The sequence below is a fragment of the Bufo bufo genome, chromosome 4 (assembly GCF_905171765.1).
Source record: "Bufo bufo chromosome 4, aBufBuf1.1, whole genome shotgun sequence".
In the NCBI taxonomy this organism is placed as follows: Eukaryota; Metazoa; Chordata; class Amphibia; order Anura; family Bufonidae; genus Bufo; species Bufo bufo.
This window is the reverse complement of record NC_053392.1, coordinates 190009481-190033095: the sequence shown is the minus strand read 5'-3', so window position 1 is coordinate 190033095 and position 23615 is coordinate 190009481. Positions and strand designations below refer to the sequence as shown.

The window sequence follows — 23615 nt, the reverse complement described above, 5'->3', positions numbered from 1 at the left end:
ATCTGGCCTTCCTGTTTTTGAGGCTCACCAATGGTTTACATCTTGTGGTGAACCTTCTGTATTCACTCTGGTGTAGTTTTCTCTTTGACCCACATACACCTACCTCCTGGAGAGTGTTATTGATCTGGCCAACTGTTGTGAAGGGTGTTTTCTTCACCAGGGAAATAATTATTCGGTCATCCACCACAGTTGTTTTCCGTGGTCTTCCGGGTCTTTTGGTGTTGCTGAGCTCACCGGTGCGTTCCTTCTTTTTAAGAATGGTCCAAACAGTTGTTTTGGCCACGCCTAATGTTTTTACTAGCTCTCTGATGGGCTTGTTGCGTTTTTTTCAGCCTAATGATGGCTTGCTTCACTGATGGTGACAGCTCTTTGGATCTTATCTTGAGAGTTGACAGCAACAGATTCCAAATGCAAATAGCACACTTGAAATGAACTCTGGACCTTTTATCTGCTCTTTGTAATTGGGATAATGAGGGAATAACACACACCTGGCCATGGAACAGCTGAGAAGCCAATTGTCCCATAACTTTTTATCCCTTAACAAGTGGGAGGCACATATGCAAATTATTGTAATTCCTACAACGTTCACCTGATTTGGATGTAAATGCCCTCAAATTAAAGCTGACAGTCTGCAGGTAAAGCACATCTTGTTTGTTTCATTTCTAATCCATTGTGGTGGTGTATAGAGCCAAAGATGTTAGAACTGTGTCGATGTCCCAATATTTATGGACCTGACTGTATGTGCTTTATGGAGGAAAAATTCTCACAAGACTTCAGTGAATAACTTAGCGCTTTAATTCTACGACTTTAAAACACATCGGGATTCCTGTTTTAAAATGTTTCATAGAATTGAAGCCTGAAGTTATTCACCAAAGTCTTGTGCAACTTCAGACTTAATGAATTTTGCCTCTGCAAAGCACATACATCTCCGTACAGCAATAAAACGAAGTGTTAGAACGAATCGACTTAAGATCTATGATTTGAAGCTCAATTTGCTCAACACTAGTGACTATGGTGAAGCAGATCTCTAAGTGCTGTCAACAATATCTCAGACAAGATGCCAGCCCCATAGTTCAGATCAGGAACTACAATTAAAAAACTGCAATCCCAATCAAAGCTCAAGAGTCAGCTGAAAGAAGAAACTGAGCATTCTCAGTGAGCTGAACAAAGACAAAAATAAGACAAAAAACAAACAGCAGGTGGTGCTATACAGATACATTTTATTGAATAACTCAGTGGCTATACAAACTTTTTAATTATATGTAGTTATAGAAGTGTTCAGATTCAGGTGCTGGTTTAAAGAAATGAAATATTTTCATAGCCCCTTTAATACTAAAGACTTCGGTTAATAACTTCAAGCTTCGATTCTACGATTTTAAAACACTTTGGATTCCTGTTTTAAAATGTTTCATAGAATTGAAGCCTGAAATTATTCAGAAAATAAAAGCAGATTAAGAAAAATAAAAAAAAGAATATGGTTCTCTATCTGGTTTTAACTGACATAATTAGAAGTAACACTTTCCCTTTAATGTAGTTATAATGCTGCTTTCACACTACATTTGAGAGATTCACTTTCCCTTTATATTATCCTCTATCAAAAGTGGAAATTGATCCTAGTAAGGGCTTGTTCACATGACCGTGCTGTTCTTTGCGGATCCACAAAAAACGGATGCCGCCCGTGTTATATATAGACCTACTATAGAAATGCCTATTCTTGTCTGCAAAACAGACAAGAATCGGACAGGACTCAAAATCTTTGCGGGGCCACGGAACAGAGCAACGGACAAAGAGTGCTGTCTGCATGTTTTGCAGACCCATTGAAATGAATGATACCGTATGCGGAACGCAGAAAACGGCCCGTACACGGAACGCAAAATACTTTCGTGTGAACGAGCCCTAAAAAGGAGAAGGAAAACATTCTCAAGCAAAGAAAGTTTTTTTCCCTCTTTATACCAAGTTAGATTCCTACTTTTGATGGAAAAAGAGAGTTTAGGTAGTGTGGAGGCAGCCTAAAGGTTTCAGCAATAGATCAAATAGGCTTAATCATTCCTTTCAGAAGGTACAAATGTTAGGTCTTATCGACCAGCTTACGGATTTTTAGTATGAGCAGGATTAGCTGCTGTACCTCTTTTATTCATTTATTGTGAGTTCACTGTTTCCTTTGTGACAAATGAAGAAAGATTTTGTTCAAGCATTTGACATAAAGCAAACAAAAAGGAATGGTTTTTCCCATTTGAAACCTTTGGAAGGTGTGCGTTCTCCTTGCAGAGATCTATAGAACATGTTTAACGGATGGTCTGGGTTATCTTAATCTTTTTAAGGCCGGGCCTTTTACTTCCTTCCTGAGCAGACGCAGTTTTTGTTTCCCTTTCTTTCCTGTACGTTATATAAATAATTTTTGCCCCTCTTTTCAGTGATATTTGTGACTATATTTTTATGCCATTTTTTAATTAGTATGTACCAAATGACCGGCTTAATATAAAGCAAGACACTTTATTACATTAATATTACATATAAATTGCCCCTAAAAAAATGATAAAAGCTTATACCATTAAAAATGCATAAAAAAAACATCAAAACATATTACATAGGCCTCATGCACATGACCGTTGTTTTGGTCCACATCCGAGCCGCAGTTTTTGCGGCTCAAATGTGGACCCATTCACTTCAATGGGGCCGCAAAACATGCAGACAGCACTCCGTTGCTCCGTTCCGTAGCCCTGCAAAAAAATATATAACATGTCCTATTCTTGTCCGTTTTGCGGACAAGAATAGGCATTTCTACAATGCAAATTGTGGAAGGCACATGGGCGGCTTCAGTTTTTTACAGATCTGCGATTTTCGGACCACAAAAAAAAGGAACGGTCATGTGCATGAGGCCATATACATAGATGTGTGTTCACACACAGTCTCGGTCCCTCTGCCTTACTGCAGTGCAGAGCTCACGCACTGCTAAATTGTAATAGAAAAAAGTTCCTTAGCGATGTCAGTATAATCAATAGCCCCGGAGAAGAAACTTGTTACTTGTAGTAGTATGGTGATCCACGTGTTACTACAAACAATCTCCAATAGTTTTTCGAGTTAAAATATAGATACAATGTCTCCTGTTTATATATAAAAAGGTATCAGCCTCTTACCGCACCTTCGATGCACCGATATCTCGATGTATACATACGTATAGTGCGGCTTCCAGTTCCAGGTATTCACACCCACAGGTAACAAGTTTCTTCTCCGGGGCTATTGATTATACTGACATCGCTAAGGAACTTTTTTCTATTACAATTTAGCAGTGCGTGAGCTCTGCACTGCAGTAAGGCAGAGGGACTGAGATCGTGTGTGAACACACATCTATGTATATATAATATGTTTTGATGTTTTGTTTTTTATGCATTTTAATGGTATAAGCTTTTATGATTTTTTTAGGGGCAATACATATGTAATATTAATGTAATAAAGTGTCTTGCTTTATATTAAGCCGGTCATTTGGTACATACTTGGTATATATAGGCTAGGTGGATTAGCAGACCGAGCTATGCTTTGGTGAGCACTCCATTTCACATATTGTTATTTTTTAATTAGTATTTATAAACATAGAAAAAGACCACAAGGTCTATCTACTGTATCTATTTTTACTTATCTTACTTAGGACAGATGTGTTTATTTCAGGCATGTTAAAGTCCATTATTCGACATATCTGCTGGTACTTTGTTCAAACCTGAACTTCTCTTTTGGTGTAGAAATATTTCCTGACATTGGCTCTTGTTTTTTGTTTTTATTCTTTATGAACAGGAAAAAATGGGTGGAAAAGGGGGGAAATAGTGTTTTTCACTTTTTTAACACTTTTGGTTAATAGCACAGCTTGCAACTAAAATATTTTTTTATGTGCGCTTTCCATAACAGTTGTTTTATGAAATGTATGGGTTAGGATAACTGGGGAGGGAGGGAGGGGGGGGTAGAAGCTGCAGTGGGGTGGCTTTTTAAAATTAATTTGTTTATTTTTATTTATTTATTTAGTCTTTTTTTGTTTGTTTTACACTTTGTGCCCGCCATGAGGTCATACAAGACCATTGGGGGACATTTAATGTTACTCTTTTTTTTCTCCTGTAACTGGAGCTTACATATTAGGCCAGATACAGGGTGAATACAGCTCCCAGAGAGGTTGTACAGGGCTATATAACCTCACAGTGAGGGGATCTGGGTCTGCTAAGGTCAAGCAGCTCATGCAGACTCCAAGCAAGGCAGAAAACAACATATGGGAGTATTTACTGTAGTCTGACATTTCAATCCAGCTATGGACCTTGGTCACAGAGTCAAAGGCAAAGAGATGGTGTGAGGAGCACTAAGAGTGGCTGATGTCCATATGGGACAGCATAATGGCTCTCTGCACCATGCATGCCTTTCAGCGTAGTTAGGCTGTACCACATGGGCATTAACCAATCTTCGCGCTCCTTACACCATCTTTGTCTACTCCTACTCATTTTGTGACTGTGACCAAGGTCCATTGCCGGACGGAAATGTTAGACTATAGTCACTACACCCATGTATCATATTTGGCTTTGTATGGACTATATATGGATTCTTTACTGTTTTGGAATATTCAATAAATATTTGTGTCATGGTATTACCTCTACACTGATTGTGAGACATCCTTTCCACATTGCATCTGAACCTAGACACTACAGAGTGCAGTCTATCCTTTTCTATATGTGATCTCTATATACAGCCCTCATTCAGCACTTTGTCTATAGGGATGGGGAAGATAGGAGTGGTGAAAAAAGAAGCCTGCCTTTTCTACGGCGAGCTCTACCCTCATTGATAGTGGGCTCCCTGGTGCTTACAATTATCACATATCATAGCTGCATGTCTCTGTGTGGATGTTTTAAAATGTCATTGCAGAGATATATGCCGACCGCCTGACATATATCATTAACAGGCAGTCAGCAATGGGTTAAAAACCTCCCAATGCCACTTAATGCCTAAAAGTATAAAAACAACCTATGCACACCTGTTTCTCTCCTTATATTTTCTTCTGTGCAGCTTTGCTCCTCCACCACCAGTTTTTTATACAAGGCAGTAATGGTGACATGTTGGTATAGGACATGTGACTACTGCAGCCAAGTACTGTCCTCAGCAGTAAAGGGCATGAGCTTGCTGAAGACAGTGATTGGCTGCAGAAGTCATATGCTGTATAGCTGTGCTGCCAATACACAAATGACTTCATTCATGGACATGAGACTGCTGAGGACAGTGATTGGCTGCAGCAGTCATATGCTGTATAGCTGTGCTGCTTATACACCAAAGCTGACTTGTAAACAAACAGCGGGGAAAGGACTGGAATGGTGGCACAGAGAGAAACAGCTGGATATAGGATATATATATATATATATATATATATATATATATACATTTTAAGGCATTTAGTGGTGTTGGGAGAATTTTAGGATTATCCTTACAACCCACTTTAAGTAGGAAGTAAATGGTTTCTCTAGTGTCTATCATAGGGGTCTACCCTCTAAGTCAGTGGGAAACCAGCCAAACCAGAGACACTAACCTTTAGATACCACTGTTTTGGAGTTCAAAGTCCATAATCAGGCACCAATAGACTGCTAAGGGGTCATGTTGCCCATCCATATGACTCAGTCTTAATATCGGCATTGCATCTAGGGGAGAATACAGTGCCTAGAGAAAAGAATCATACAAAGGTACACAGATTGTCCACATGCATGTATTAGGGACTCTGTGACCCCCATACATGAGCTAATACAGTCAAAGTAGCCAAGTTCTGTCATTGCCAGAAAATAAGTATTACATTTAGACCTCTCTCATAGCAAACTTATCAGGATTGCCTTTCACCACTCTATCATTTTATGCACCCAAATAACTTACAGCTGAATTAACTATTAAACTACCATATGCATGAACAGACCAGTGTGAAGTGTATTACTGCTCTTAGTCACAATATGGATATTTTTGGCTGATATATGTTAATGAATACTATAATTATATTTCAGATATAACAGTGCAACCAACTCCAGCTTTAACTTATCGCACAATTGGGGGAATTTTAGACTTTTTTGTTGTACTGGGTCCAACACCAGAGATGGTTGTTCAGCAATACACTAAAGTAAGTTCATTAACATGTTAAACAGTCATATTTATTGGAAGTCATAAAGAGACACAGCTCTAATATTGCTATATGAAATTTCAGCTTGTAGGACGACCTGTCATGCCAGCTTATTGGGCTCTTGGATTCCAGTTGTGTCGTTATGGGTATAAGAACGATAGTGAAATTGAACAACTATATAATGACATGGTGGCAGCTCAAATACCCTATGTAAGTGACTATATGTGTGTACATGGGGAGGGATTGGTCAACAATACAGTATTTTGTATTTATTATATGGTTTCTCTTGAACCTTGCCATTTCCCAGGATGTACAGTATGCTGACATTGATTACATGGAAAGACAAATGGACTTCACTTTAGGTAAAGACTTCCAGAGACTTCCTGATATATTTGATAGAATCCGAACACAGGGAATGAAAATCATCATCATGTTGGTAAGTTATTCTAATCTATAGCCAACTAATTTTTAGAAAATAGCTATTTTTGTGAGGTCTTATTTTAGGTGCATTTATTAATCATACTGTATGTACCAGACTTGTTCTTCAATCCTTAACATGTAATGACATATTTTGTCGATCTTTAAGAAACATTTATGTAACTGAAATTCATAATTCTAGTAGACCAAAGTGATAAAGACTAGACCAATTGGTTTAAAGTTGTTGGTGGACAGAATTTTGGCGCAGTGGGACAGATTCTTCACACACTGTTTGTTAGGGAACAGATTTTTTGGGGAATGGGGACAAAAATGAAACCATCAAATAGGTGGTATAAACTGGACTAGACAGTTTAAAAATATGCCATGTTATGTATCTAGAATCAGTAACTGTGATAAATGTGGCACATTTTACAGGCTATATACTAGAGATTCTAATACTGCTCTAAAGCCGAAGTAAAGCCTGTGCCCTTGCTTGTATAATTGGAACCAGTATCACAGGAAGGAAAGTATAAACCTTAAACTTACTTAGCAAAAAGTAATCTATTGTAAAATAATGACCTTTTTATGTTAAATCGGCCTTGTTAGCATGATCAACCCCTATAAACCAGGCATGATCAACCCTACCAGTGACTATGACTGGTATAATAGGGTTTATCATGCTGACATTTTATATATATATATATATATAAAAATGTATTTCTGTGAAAAAAGTAAACTTTTGGAGCATTCAAACTAGGTACATAATAGGCTCATCAGTCATATCATTATCATCACAAGGAAAATACAAACAATTAGATACTGAAACCTCTGTTTTAAAGCTGGAGGCAGATAATACAGGTTCATGTCAATGACAACAAATGTTCTCACCTTCTCCTCCTACCTGCACAATGACCCCTCCGCACAGGTGACAAAGCAAGCTCACATCACCTTCTACAGAAGTCAATGATAAAAGCAAGGTCTCTGATAAAAGTGAATCAAATTATATAAAACATTTTTTTCTCCATTACGTTGTTCTTTTTTTTCTCGTTTGGTGCTGCTGATCTCCGTGGGAAGTGGGCTCAATTTACATTTACCGTTAGTTTCTATACAAAGATGATCGCGCTTCCCAATTTAGACAAAAGCATCCGTAAATACTCAGACCATCCCAGTCTTTTTAGATGCAACCAAACATCAATGTATCCAACAGAGACAGCTTTAGTAAAACGATCCTTATGTGGAAATTAGAGGGTTGCGTACCACCAGAAATACGATCAAAAAAATATTTATTACACTCACAATGGAAGTATGATTATCAGCGTTGAGTAAAACATCCACACATAGATCTGCCCGATCTAGGTTTCGCCTCTTTGCTTCTTCAGGGGCGAGTCCTGGTTGTGTCTAAATGAGCAGCGCGATCACCTTTGTATAGAAACTGATAAAAGTGAGGCTTAATGCCCAGATTCCTGCTGCAATGCATGTCTCAGAACTTCTGTTCCCAGCTCACAGCAGCAGATTAGACAAGATGGTGGCTTCCATCATTACACACACACAAATAGAATACTAACTTTACGCAATCATAAATGGAAATAATGGAAAAGCATATAAAATGTGAATGAATTTTAGAAAGGTGTACCAGAATGGTAGTTCATTGCATTTGTCTAATAAAGTCATAGTCTTACAGGTGAGTAATTTTATCAATTTTATACAATTCTGTAAAATCAATAACCAATCTATCGACTATGTTAGCCACGTGTGAGAGGTTGGTATTCCCAATGGAATGGTATAACTGTTATTATAGTAATCCAAGGGATTTTAAACTAAAAAGTGTCCAGAATCTGCCCATATGCAGAAATAAATAATCACTGAATATTGTATGCATTTAGTTTTTTCATTGAGTCAAACAAACGTGCACTTATCCAACATACAGAATGGACAGGTCATTTACTTCTTTTAATTGTAGGATCCAGCTATTGCCGCAAATGAGACTGAACCATACCCTGCTTTCACAAAAGGAAGGGACCAAGACGTCTTCATAAAATGGGACGACAAAAGTGACATTGTATGGGGCAAGGTATGCTATCTCACATTGAAAAGAAAACCAAAAGTATGATAGGTGTACACTGATATGCCGTTTGTATTTCTTTATTAGATTTCCTATTTCATCTACAGTATTTTAACAATCTGCCAGTTTTTTTATTTATTTTTTATTCAGTTGATGTGTAGTGTTGATCGCGAATATTCTAATAGCAAATTTTTATCGCAAAGATCTAGACTATAGTGCTGTATCTTCGTACTCGCGAATATTCTCAAATATTTTTTCCCATCAGTACCCTCCTGCTTCTTGCTTGTGGGCCAATGAGAAGGCTGCAATGTCTTTCTCAGAGCTTAGCAACGTCCCTAGCAACCAATAGGGAAGTTGCCTGCCCCTTACTCTATAGGAAACTCCCCAGCAGCCATTTTTTTGCAGTTTGGAGAGAGAGAGCAGTGACATTGCTGTGCTCTCTGCTTTCATCTAGATCCTATTCCTTATCCAATTACATTAGATAGTTAGCTCATATATACAATACAAATATTTAGTGGGAGATAGTCAGTGTAAGGCCTCTTGCACACAAACGTTTTTATTTTCCGTTTACATTCAGATTTTTTGCGTTCCGTATACGGACCATATACGGAACCATTCATTTCAAAGGATCCGCAAAAAAAACAGAAGGTACTCCGTATGCTTTCCGTTTCCATATTTCCGTTCCGTTCAAAGATAAAACATGTCCTATTATTGTCCGCATAACGGACAAGGATAGTACTGTTCTATTAGGGGCCAGCTGTTCCGTTTCGCAAAAAACGGAATGCACGCATACGTCATCCATATTTTTAGCGGATCCGTTTTTTGCAAAATACTGAAAAAGCCATACGGCCGTGTGCAAGAGGCCTAAGTTAGATAGTGATATGGTGCAGGGTGTTAGGTAGTGTGATAGGAATTACAGTGCAGTGATCAGGAATTGTTCCTCACAATCACGAATGTAGCTGTCAAACATTTTCTCCAGTCTCAGGAAACTTGTAGCAGCTTGAAAAATGTAGCAAAAGTGAGCCACGTCTATATTGCGCGCACACACTATGCGCATATTCCATTGCCAATTTTCGCAATCAAGAAAATAATGACTGGAGATCGCAAATTCTAGAATTTGCTAATTTATCTCAAAGATTAGGCAAAAATTCGGAAAATATGATGAAAACGAATATTGCCTATCCTGCTCATCACTATTGATGTGGTCCAATTGCATGTGAGAATGATATGGCATGTAAAATGTCTCCATGTCACAGTGTTGTATGCTGTCTTCAAGTAATAATCCTATAGTCCTTATTTTTGGATTTTTCTTTTGTCAGGTCTGGCCAGATTTACCTGGTGTACAAGTAAATAATTCACTTGGTTGGGATGAGCAAGTTCAAGTAAGTATTGCAGTCATAAATATCCCTTGCTACGCCTCATTCACACATCAGTGTTCGGTCAGTGATTTCCATCGGTGATTTTGAGCCAAAATCAGGTGCGGCTCTAAACACAGATCAGGGGCAGATCTTTCCCTTATACCTTATGTCTGTGGAGGCTTCAGTCCTGGTTTTGGCTCACAATGACTGATAGAAATTACTGACCAAAACACTGACGTGTGAATGAGGCTTTATTTGAAACTTGCTACAATTGTATATCATACGGCCTCGAACACACGCACCCATTGATTTAAATGTGTCTGTTCATATTTCAGTATTTTTTTACTGACCATGGGTCAGTAAAAAAATCACAGGGACATGCACTACTTTGATCCGTGATGCGGACCAAGCACGTCCATTGAAGTCTATGGATCCGTGAAAATCACTGACACACATCCATTTTGTGTCTGTGTTGTGTTGCGTTTTTCACTGATGACTGATAGGAGATTCTTTGGAAATTGTCAGCTGAGCAACATCAGTGAATTACGGATGACACACGGATAGTAAAAACGGACACACGGACCAACTATGGATCCTTCACGGACATCTTCATGAATAAAACATATACGCTTTTTTTCACGGACGTGACACTGACACGGAGATGTGAACGAGGCCTAAGCCAGGGTGCAGGGACTGAAGTGGGCTGCCGCAGTGTAACCTCAAATTATCTGTTTCTCAAATTATAGAACGTTCTATTCATGTTCATATTGAAGATGAAAATAGATATTTCTACTGAGAAAAAGGCAGATGGCCTAATTTTTGGGATCCATGCTTTGCGAACCACAATACAGACACAGTAATGTGCCTGAGGTCTTAGCTAAAGACAAGCTCTTAGGATATGACCACACCGTCAGGTTTCTGTATTCAGTTTTGGAAGTCAAAAGCAGGAGTGAATTTAAAAGAGTGGAGAAGTCCTGTATACTTAATCTCCTATATTGGCTACCAAAACTGCATGCAAAAACCTGACTGTGCGGCCATACCCTTAGAAGTCTATCAGCCGTCTTCAGCTTATGCTTCCTCTCTGAGAAGAGCTCATCCCAGCTGAAGAGACGTAGCTGGGCACAGATCAAAACGTCTTATGTGGCACAATGTCATGATATATATATATATTTAGATGGAAATGGACAGCACTTCCAGTAGAAAAAGTTGTGGTTTATTAGGCCACAGTGGCACAGTGAAGTGACGTTTCGGCTCAAAACACAGAGCCTTTCTCAAGCATCAAACATAAGTGTAACACAAGGTATAAGTAGACATACATGATTAGGGGGTGGAGCAATCAATTAATATGATCATTACAATAAAACATTTGTAAAATATAAATAAATAGTGAATATAATGTGATATAACATGATACAATATATGGCAACAATGGTACAAAATATGATTATACATAAATTACAAAAAAATCATAATAATACAGTGCAATCAATACATACATCCAATAAGTGGCACCAATATAGATCGGCTGCTGTACATTAGCATAATTACATTAGATTAAAAACAGGAGGGGCAAAGGACAAGATCGGTAACATACCACATAGAACCAATGTCTATCCACATGCTGTCATGGCCAAACTTGGCGTCTATCCCTGAGGAGTGCGCAGGCGCCAGGTTGTGTCTCAACAGTGTAACATCACGCCGTGCCCGAGGCAGACGGCCCGCACATCACCTACCCACTTGGACGCAGCGAGACCGGCAGTACCTGTCAGCATTCCAAGGCGCATGCTCACATGAACCCATGTCCAGAAGCGCCATGTTGGATGCTGGCAAGGTAACCCAAAGTTGTATTATTCTTATAGTAAACGGCTCCCAGGAAGCAAAAAAGGGAAATGGACACCCCTGTTCAAGGGGGTACAATATCCTAATGCTGGGCATGCAGTATGAGCCCGATCGGCACTACCGTGTCAATCGTGCATTCAAGCGCCGCCCCATACACGCCTCCTGACACCGCCAAAGACAGGGTTCTCCTGAAAACCATGGGATATATTCTACTACTTGTGAAGATATCTGTCGAGATTCAACCTGGGCCAAAGCACAAATAAACCATAATAAGATAATACTGGACAGACATGGGACACCCTTGGACATAGCACCCGTTATTATTGTTGTGAATTGGTGCTGCCATACATTTTCCTTTTGTGTGTATATATATATATATATATATATATATATATATATTCAGCAATAAACTGATATTTAAATGCCTATTTGGAACACTTCCAAATTACCAAAGCAAGAAAACTGTGATATTTGAAGATATGACTAGTAAATCATGTACATCTGTGTAATTGTAATGAAGGCAATTACTAAATCATTAATGTGACTTGCCTGTATGCTTATTTGTATTTAGCTTTACAGAGCTCATGTAGCATTCCCAGACTTTTTCAAGAATGTCACAGTAGATTGGTGGAAGCAAGAAGTGAAAGATTACAGAGACAAGTATATTAGATTTGATGGTCTCTGGATTGTAAGTATGGCATTTCCTTGATTTACACTACAAATGTTTAAAAATGCATATCTTTTAAGTGAATGTCCACCGTTCTGTTTTTAATTTTTTTTTATTTACATGTAAATAGTTTGATTAATTTTTTGGTTTATATCTATATCAATTGGAGCTAAAGGTAAAATCTAACATTATGAATGCCTGCAGACACCACTAGACTGAGCTTAGATGCTAACTGCATACTGTTCTACCCTTAGTGACCTCTGATATGCCTTTTTACGGTGGTCACCAAGGGGCATTAGAGTAGGCCACAGCAAAATGTCTGTGCAGCAAAAAGCCGGACCTCATCTTTTTGATAACAGCTGGCCTCCTGCTCATTTTAAATACCAGCCATTTAACTCCTTATTTGCCGCTGTCACTACTGACACAAGGGCACAATCTAATAGACTGCCTGTTTTCTTCTGACAGTATAATACACTGTACTACATCAAAGGATCACATTTTTAAGTTCTCTTGTTGGACTAATAATTAGTAAAAGTACTAATTAAATAAAGTTTAATTTTTTTTAAAAAATCACCAAGTTAAAAAATTAACCCTTTTCATTTAAAAAAATGCTTTTCAATGAAAAGAATAAAAAAAAAAAAAAAATCCCTTCAATATATTTGGTATCACCACATCCATAACGACTAGGATTGAGCGAATCCGTGGAAGTTTGGGTTCGCCGGGTTCGGCCGAACTTTACCCCGAACCCCATTTAAGTCAATGGGGTCCCGAACATCACTTTATTATTTTCCGTTCTAACATGGTTATAACAGAAAATAATAGCATTCTTAAAACAGAATGCTAAATAAAATGTCTATTGAGGGGTTAAAAAATAAATAAAAAAATCACCGCATCCAATTAATCGCACAGCCGGTATCCTCTTTTCTTCAGGACCTGCAAAAGGACCTGCGGTTATGTCACCGCGCTCACCACATGGTGCTCTTCATCCTCTGTATCTGCACCCTCCTCACTCTTTGCTGTGTGCACCCCCAAACACACCAACACCACCAGTCAGAGTGGAGAGTACTCCCTCCACTCGAGTCAGAGTAATTATTTTCCCATCCATTCCCAGACCTTACCGATGCACAGCCATTCTTGGCTTTAGAGGAGGAAAAGGATGTAGCAACCGCCGCCACCCAGCGGTCTGATGACAGTACCCAGATCAGCCCAAGGACGGTGGTCCCCGCTGTTGCTGCCTACTCCAAGATCTCTAATGTCAGTGGTGCTAAAGGTGACGATGATGACGTGTTGATGGTCGTCACATGGGTGCCCACAAGAGAGGAAGAGATGGGGAGTTCAGAGGGAGATGGAGCAGCAGATAGGAAGGAAAAGAAGGAGAAGCAGGCAGAACTTGCAGTGCACAGGAGGCAAAATGCAGACTGAAAATGTATCTGGAGCAAGCCATCCACCATGCACGGTCACATCTTGCGCTCCCAGGACACCAGCACATGGCTCCGAAGTTTTTAACGTGTCAGCTGCTGACAATATTTTGCCATCTGCAGCATGTGTTGTCAAAGCATCAGTCGCAGTAAGCCCAACACTCACCTAGGGATGACCGCCTTAAAGAGGACCTTTCACTAGATAAAAAAATCTAAACGAATTATACAGACATGTAGAGCGGCGCCCAGGGATCCCCCTGCACTTACTATTATCCCTGGGCGCCGCTCCGTTCGCCCGGTATAGCCTCCGGTATCTTCACATGTTAGGCTCCACCCAGTGGAACCTGCCGGCGTCTCTTTCTCCCATGCTGTAGCACTGACCAATCGCAGCTCTCAGCTCATAGCCTGAGAGAGAAAAAAAAAACCTCTCAGGCTATGAGCTGAGCACTGCGATTGGGCAGCGCTACAGCATGGGAGAAAGACACGCCGGCAGGCTCAACTGGGTGGAGCCTAACATGTGAAGATACCGGAGGCTATACTGGGAGAACGGAGCGGCGCCCAGGCATAATAGTAAGTGCAGGGGGATCCTTGGGCGCCGCTCTACATGACTGTATAGTTAGTTTAGATTTTTTAATCTAGTGAAAGGTCCTCTTTAAGAAGGCACCTGGCCTCCCATCAATGAGCCCAGTGGGAGCAAAGCCATCAGAACCCACAAAGCCACACTCCTGGCGCTCCACATCCTGCCTCTTCTACTTCTCCTCTCTCCTCCCATTTTTCCTCCACTCCACCTTCCACCGCGCCGTTGTTGCGTTCATCTGGTAGAAGGCAGGCTTCTGTGGCCCAAATGTTCGAGCTACATATTCGATGATGCCAGATAACCCTCTTGCCCAATGGCTGACAGCTGGCTTGTCGGAACTGCTAGCCCGCCAACTACTGCCATATAAACTAGTGGACTCGGAGGCCTCTAGAAAATTTGTGGCCATTGGCACACCGCAATGGAAGGTCCCCAATAGGAAATATTTCTCCCAGAAGGGCATCCCTGAACTATATGGCCACATTCAGAGGCAAGTGAATATATCTCTGGCACACAGTGTCGGTACCAAGATACATCTGACCACATACACGTGGTCTAGCAAACACGGGACAGGGAAGGTACATAACTTTTACTGCCCCTGGGTGAACCTTCTGATGGCCGTCTAACATGTAACCCGTGGCACCAATGGGGATTTGGTGTTACCGCCACGTATTACATGCAGGCCTGCCTCTTCTTCTTCTCCTCCTACTCGATCCTCCATCTCCACCTACTCCTTCTTTTCCACTGGTACCTCCTCTTCCGCTGCACCCCCTAATCTCCCCAGAACCTATTTGACGTGCCAGGTGAGACGTTGACATGCTGTGCTGTGGCTGTTGTGCTGGAAGCCAAGAGCCACACCTGTCCTGCACTGCTTTAATCTCTGCAGCCGAAGGCCGATCAATGGCTAACCCCGCTCAATTTGACAGTTTGTAAAGTGGTGTGCAACATTCTCCTGGGCAATGAGCTGGAGCCAGGCCGCTCCACCACTTCCAATTTAGTGCAAATGGGGGCCTTTATGCTCCAGTGTTTGAAGAGGGACCCCCCTTAAAAAGTATAAAGGGAAAGGACTGGGTGGCAACGTATTCAAACCCCTGGTAAAAACACTAAATGGCGGACAATGTTACCAACACCACAGAGGGATTTTCAGGCCTTGCTGGAGAGATGCTGCATTCTCCTGTGGCGGGCGCTGACAGAGGAATTTCCACCCACAGAGAAACAGTTGCGAGTACCAATCCTACAGCGCATGCAAGAGGGCTGTTTGAAGATGTGTTGGTCACATTTCTGAGATTTTCCCTTTAAGACGCATAAAAATGGCCTCTGATTAAAATACATATCTTTGGGGGTAATTTTTTCCATTGATCCCCCTCTGGTATGTCACTGTCCGTGTTGTTGGATGATTTGTGCACTTGTTAGTATTTGGTGGCTGCAAAAAGGACCAGGTTTTTCAGGTTTAAAGTGAATGGGGCCCGTCGCATTTGCGAACATTCGATCGCGTTCGAGAATCGTCCCGGCCGATGTTTGTCCATCACTACTGGCTGGATATTAGCCAGCTACAGTATGAACTACCTGTGTATACTACTTGAACAGAGGACTGCTGGTCAATTATCATCATTAGCCATCCCAGGAAAAGTAAAACCCCACTACCTATCTAACTGCCCAGACAAAATTATGACTCCCACATGTAAGAGACGCGTCCCCCATAAGAGACGCGTTTCATTACTAGGATTCATCAGGAGCGAGATACACTAGTGCACAATGGGAGAATAATAGAACACTGGTGATGTGTGACAGCGTATCATTGCTATGACGGCTGTGAAGCAGCCGCCAAAATGCCGGTATAAATAGGGGAAGTTGACACGCAAATGTGCAGCCAATGGGAGCCAAGTGGGCCGGATCTCCGCTCATTTACCCGCCGAGATGCCACATAGCTACACATATAGTTACTCCGTCTCAGTCCTATTTAAATATAAGTACAGGGGATTCAAAAGCAGTAAAATATCCTGGAGCCGCAGTGAATAAACAGGGGAGCGAGAACAATGATTTTAAGTGGTGGGAAAGAAATTGTAAAAATGCCGATATCGGCAAGTGTGAAAAAACAATAACTATGACACCTTATTGAAAAAACAGCAGATAGAAATAAAACTGCATATTGAAATATGTAAGGATAGATATTCCATTTAACATAAATAATATTCACCAGGTGGTCAAGATGTATAAGGACACCCGTGTGTCACTTATGATGAATACAAGGTGACAGCTGTGATTGTCAGTATTATGTAAGAGCCATATCAATTGAAGCAGACATGTCAGTATTGGTAACCAAAAACCATAAGTCATATGCAGTGAATCGCAAGAATACGTAATGGCCACCAAGTGTCACTAATGAGAATGGCAACTGTAATTGAACAGCTTAATGTGAAAAATACAGAACATCCAATGAGCAACTGTACTTAGCGTGCAGTAGCGGTTACAGGAAACATAGGGGTAGTTTATTGATCAATGAAACGCGCAAATGAAATATGATCATTGAGTCCAGATGGGCGAACTGTGCCCAACCTAAAAATCCATTGGGCCTCTTTTTAGGGGACATGATGGTGAAAATTGCCACCCCTCGGGGACGGTCTTACAATCTCTATACCCTGAAATACCAAAGCTCGCACATCCCCAGAATGATGTAAATTCATGTGACTTGCAACTGGGGTGTCAGCATTCTTCCTAATGTCATTCAGATGCTCGCTAATTCTGCGGCGAAACTCACGGATGAGAAAGAGCATTAGAAATATTTGTCATTTTATTTCATATTCAATTACATTTTCTAGAACAGATACTCATCATGCAATTTAGCAAATCAGAGAGAGATCACTGTGGAAAAACAATCTATGATTATATTAGGTTTTGGGCGCCTTGTTATTATTTTTACTCTGGATAATTATTTTAAATTGCTGTTTTGAAAAATGATGTTTAATGACATAAAACTTTCAGAAGAAAAAATATATATATACAGTATATTTAAACTTGTAATATTCACTTTTAGGATATGAATGAGCCTGCAAGCTTTGTGCATGGATCTGTCATTGGTTGCAGAAACCAAACTCTGAACAAACCTCCCTACATGCCAGGTAAGGGTTTTTATGTGGTATTTGAAAACTATATCTTACTACCAGTAATTGTAGACCAACAGTTTGGTCTTTCGCTCATGGATTTATGACATAGCTGTTAAACCGCAGTTTAAGTCATCCATCGTATTTTATGATCTGTTACTATACCATCATATTCTCTCAGATTTCATACAAATCCAGAAAAAACGGAAAAAAATGGCATATTCCATCAGATGTCATATAGCGTTGCATAAAGCACCACACAGTGAAACACATTTTTCTGCAGCGAAGCAGCTAATGAGAAAATAAACCTCCTCTATAAATCAGTACAGCACATTTTCAGGAGGGGCCATCCATGAGGAGGACTAAAAGATTTTTTTTTGTTAGGGCCCCCTCAACAGTATTATACAATGACATTATATACAGTAAAATGACATACAGTATTAACATGTAGGACACAGGCAGAGTAGCTGCTAGGCCTCTTCCGAGAGAGCAATCTTGACTAGCCACAGGAGTAGGGGTTGCACAGGAGGACAGGGATGTTAGGAATTTGCTAGGCGTGGCCCCATTCAAAAACTTGATATCAGGCCCAGTCATTTCTGGTTTACGCCACTGTATATTGTATATACATACTGGAGAAGAAGGCTTGTCACAGAGGAGCTGACTATTGATGAGTGAATTTCATGTTATGAAATTTGTTCATACTTCATTTGGTGGTAAAAGCAGAATTGCGTTATGGACTCCGTTACCACGGACCATAACGCAATTCTATGACGGAATGCATAATGGATTGCCTTTAGAGGCATTCCGTTATTCATTCCGTCATAATAGAAGTCTATGGGCTGCAAAACGGATCTGCATCTGTCCCATTTCCTTTATGCAGGGGAGTCCCCTGTCTTATGGTCCGTGGTAACGGAATCCATAACACAATTCAGCTTTTACCACCAAACGAAGCGTGAACGAATTTCAAAATATGAAATCCGCTCATCTCCAGAACTGACCTAAAGGACTTAATGATATGAACCATCTCTGTAACTGGACAGAATCTGTTTAATTACAATGACTGATAAATACATTTTAATTAGAATAATGTATCTACAGGAGGAAGAAGTAGAATAAATTCTCCTGGTATGATAAATATAGTCATGAAATCTATATGATTATCTTGAAACATTTTTATGTCTAAAAAATATCTGAAATTACAAAAAATATGTTGCATTTGTTTTTAGCCTTGAATTCGAAAAGCGAAGGACTACAGCATAAGACTATCTGTATGGACAGCCAACAGATCCTCCCAGATGGCACCCCAGTGAGACATTATGATGTTCATAACCTGTATGGATGGTCCCATGCTAAGCCTACATTTGAGTAAGTGAAAAAGTTATATAACATTGTACTCATGTAGGTATATGGTATATGTGTACTTTTCTTATTGGCTGTTGGGTAAAGCAGCTCTGTGTCACTAGTTTAATCCCAGACTTAACGAAATTCATGTTTCTTATGTCACAATATCTTCCAATCATCTGCTATTAGATATATTGTAAATATACAATACTGTGCAATTGTTTAGGGCAGGCAACCAAAATGCTGCAAAGTAAGAATGCTTTCAAAAATAGTCAATAGTTAAGAGTTAATAGTTTATTTGCATCAATAAAAAAAATGTAAAGTGAATGAACAAAGGTGACCACCCTTTGCCTTCAAAACAGCATCAATTCTTCTAGGTACAGTATACTTGCACACAGTTTTTGAAGGAACTTGTCAAGGAGGTTCTTCCCACTGTTGTCTATGCATGTCGACACAATACAGATAACTATAAAGAACGAAGTAATGTACTTGATTTTTTTTAATACACGCAAATCAAATTAGATACTACACAAAGTAACATATCTCAGCCTGAGACAATTATATAATAGCCTAAGTACAGGGTCATATTTTATAGTTAGAGCCTGAGTCCAAATATTGGTGTTTTTACAGAGTTTTTCTGGTAGAATTGCTTCTTGATTACAGTCTCATTACTTCAAGTAATCAAAACAATCCATCTCCTAATCATTTTGCCTCAGGTACCGGCATAATTAGAAACATTTATATTAGAAATGAATTTCTACCAAATGCAGTGGATCTACCTACTGGCCTACTGGCCTACTGGCCAGTTTTTATTAACACACATTTTATCAACACACATTTTCCAAAGTAAAGGCCTGATATATCGTAATATATTTTAGGAAATAAAGCATTGATTCTACAATGATTAATACAATTTTATAATTCTAAAACAATCTTGACTCTAATGCTAATTTTCTTTCTAAAAACAGTATTTTGGCAGTTAATGAAAGCCTTAATGACAATACATTAGGGATGTTTAATTTTCACTTCATTGAGCAAGAAAGAGAAAAAATGAAGAAAGAGCATTTTATGGGTAACCATGACCTGAAAATCCTTGCTAATTTAAATAACTGTAATGAAAGAAAATATCAAGGTCACTTCCCTTTTTGATTGAAAGTAGGTTATATCTGGCAGAAAACCAATGTTTCATTATCAACCAAGATTTAGAAATGATGAGAGTGCAATAACTAGCCTCATTATTTCACCCATAGATGAATATTAAGTTGAAATATATTACAAAGAAAATGAAGATGTAGTGATTTTTCCCTGATTCCTTTTTGTTAAAACAAGTACTTGTAAAGTGTAATATCACAAGTAATAGTGAAAAAGTTAATTCCGTCAGCATAAACCTATGTTTAAAGGAATTTTCCAGTGATATTTTTATACATTGTTCACAGGGTTTAAAAATAAAAAAGAAGCCATACTGCCCTCACTTCCCTTTTTCAGAAAAATGCTGTTCTGGTCCCTGTTACTCACCACATTTTGGTCCCAGTTCGACACACTGGAAATGCCAGGGAATGCCCACTTAGTCAAACAATGGCTTAGGCAGGACACTGCTACAGCCAATCATTGGCTGAACCAGATTTTCTTGGCATTTATGTTGTGTTGAGCCAGCACCTGAAAGTTGAGAGCAGTCGAGACAGAGCTGTACTGGAGGAATGGAAGATATGAGGGTGAAAAATTGCTCCCCCAGCTGCCCTATAAAACTCTGAGATTCTCAGAGGCTAATTTTTGGTAGTGCACATTTTGGTCAGATATTGACTGCTAAAAATGCCTCTACATAGACATTGAAGACATTTTGCCGGTTGACAGAATATGAGAGGGACACATGGCAAAAAGGCTTCTGACTGCCCAGAAAGACAACCAGTAGAGAAAATCATTTTATCCACCGACAAGATCGAGCTGCTCCACTGTTTTATTGTCCACCATTCAGACACAGGTAGCACCTTCATTATGTAACCATTTCTCTGGCTGGATCATTCCTAGGCACTTAGCAGAAGGGAATTTGGTGTAACAACTCCCATTGCAAGTCCTGCCATTGACAGACAGCCACTGTCTCCTTCGGTGGCAGTGGTGTAGAGAACAACAAACATAAATTGCTACGAACTGGAACTGTATTGTCTTTAGCGACTAATCCAGGTTCTATTTGGGCTCCCACAATGATCTGGTTCAAGTAGGGATTTGTTGAGCACTTCAATCATCATGGAGTGACATACTTCCCCAACTGCTGGTTTGATGATCTGGGGAGCCATCGTATATGACAGTGGATCACTGTTAGTAGTTATACGAAGGGCACTAACAGCTCAGCGATATGCGCAGGACATCCTGTGGCAACAAATTTTACCTCTCATGGCAGGGCTTCCATGTGGCATTTTTCAGCAGGATAATGCTCAAACACAGTAAAGGTTTTCCAGGAATGTTTCCTCCAGATTGTAACCCTTCTTTGACCTGCCCTGTTGCCAGATTTATCACCAATTGAGTATTTTTGAGACTAGCTGGAATGACAGCTTCAGCCACCTACTAGTGTGCAGGATCTATAGGTTCAGCTGCAACATCTCTGGGGAAATGTGCTGCAGGATAGCAACAGAATGTATGTATGTCTCCATGCACAACCATATTTCATCATAAATCCAGACTAGAGGTGGCCATCTCCCTGGGGAGGGGAGGGGTAGTTTTTATTACAATGCACCGCTGCTACAAGGGAGGCTGTCTGCAGGTAAACTTTGAAGAGGACACAGCACTCATACTTCTTCAAACAACTGATCGGGGGGGGGGGGGCTGAATCGGACCTTCGCTCATATGATCTTAATGACCTGCTAAAGATAGGTCATCAATATTATACCACTGCATAACCCTTTTAAGCTATGCTCCATTTTTCTAAGTCTCACTCCCTCAAATAGACATTTTTCAAAACTATATTACGGCTCAAAAACTAAGTCTCACTCGGCTGAATCGGACCTTCGCTCATATGATCTTAATGACCTGCTAAAGATAGGTCATCAATATTATACCACTGCATAACCCTTTTAAGCTATGCTCCATTTTTCTAAGTCTCACTCCCTCAAATAGACATTTTTCAAAACTATATTACGGCTCAAAAACTTGCTAAAACACCTAATAAATCTAGTACATAGTATGTATGTAACTTTTTGGTGCATAGTAAATCTGTAGTATTAGATATGATTCATTCATGTACATCATTTTTACTTATTATACTGTGTTTCACTCTTTCCTACAAAGTGCTCTGCGCAATATAACTGGAAAGAGAGGCATTGTTGTCACTCGTTCTACGTATCCAACAGTTGGACAGTGGGTAGGACATTGGCTTGGAGATAACACTGCTGCCTGGAATCAAATTGATAAATCTATTATTGGTAAGTAGCTAAAATGAAATTTAGCAAATGTTATGTTAAAGCTTCTCCTAAATGCATTACAAAATCAAATATTGAACTGTACATATTAAGTACATACAACAAAAAAATATATTTATATAGCAGCCTGTTTTCTGCTGTCAAATTTGAAAACCAAAATATTGTAAGGGCAATACAAAATTTCTGGCAGCAGGAGCCTAGCTATAAGGGCTCATGTCCACGAATGTAAGGGCTCCCTGCCCGTACTGAAGACCGCATAAGGCGGTTCCGCAATACATGTGTCACCAGCCGTGTGCATTCCGCATCACGAATGCGGACCCATTCACTTGAATGGGTCTGCAAATCTGGAGATGCGATGTAGAAGCATGGATCGGAACCCCACGGAAGCACAGCAGAGTGCTTCCGTGGTGTTTCTGGCCGTGCCTCCACACCGCAAAAAAGTAGTGGATGCACTACTTTTTTGCGGTGTGGACAGTCGGATGCGGAACGCGGACCCAATTTAAGTGAATGGGTCCGCAATCCGCATACGGCTTCCCCATGGTCAGTGCCTGTGCATTGTGGACCGCAATTTGTGATCCGCAGCACGGGCACGGAGCCCTTACGTTCATGGGCATGAACCCTAAGGCCTATTTCACACGGGCGAGATTTCCGCGCTTGTGCAATGCGTGAGGTGAACGCATTGCACCCGCAATGAATCCGGACCCATTCATTTCTACGGGGCTGTGCACATGAGCGGTGATTTTCACGCATCACTTGTGTGTTGCGTGAAAATCGCAGCATGCTCTACTTTGTGTGTTTTTCACTCAACTCAGGCCCCATAGAAATGAATGGGGCTGCGTGAAAATCGCAAGCATCCGCAAGCAAGTGCGGACGCGGTGCAATGTTCACGCATGCTTGCTAGGAGATGATCAGGATGGGGACCCGATCATTATATTATTTTCCCTTATAACATGGTTATAAGGGAAAATAATAGCATTCTTAATGCAGAATGCTTAATAAAATTGGGCTGGAGGGGTTAAAAAAAAAAATATAATTTAACTCACCATAATCCACTTGTTCGCGCAGCCGGCTTCTCTTCTTTCTTCTTCTTTGCTGTGCAGGAGGAAAATGACCTGTGGTGACGTCACTGCGCTCATCATATGGTCTGTCACATGATCCATCACCAAGGTGATGGATCATGTGATGGACCATGTGATGAGCGCAGTGACGTCACCACAGGTCCTTTACCCAGGTCCTGAAGAAAGAAGAGAAGCCGGGCTGCGCGAACAAGTGGATTAAGGTGAGTAATTTTTTTATTTTTTTTT

The 23615-nt window shown here is 40.2% G+C and overlaps 1 protein-coding gene across 1 annotated transcript in view; it reads left to right on the top strand.

Moving 5' to 3' along the window:
* Positions 1-23615, top strand: part of SI (sucrase-isomaltase) — a 359277-nt gene that overhangs the window by 318298 nt on the left and 17364 nt on the right. The window contains exons 54-62 of the mRNA XM_040428175.1: positions 6012-6124; positions 6209-6334; positions 6432-6560; positions 8502-8612; positions 9923-9985; positions 12372-12488; positions 17494-17578; positions 18787-18925; positions 22181-22314. Coding sequence (XP_040284109.1) covers positions 6012-6124; positions 6209-6334; positions 6432-6560; positions 8502-8612; positions 9923-9985; positions 12372-12488; positions 17494-17578; positions 18787-18925; positions 22181-22314 — 1017 coding nt within the window. The remainder of the gene's footprint in view (positions 1-6011; positions 6125-6208; positions 6335-6431; positions 6561-8501; positions 8613-9922; positions 9986-12371; positions 12489-17493; positions 17579-18786; positions 18926-22180; positions 22315-23615) is intronic.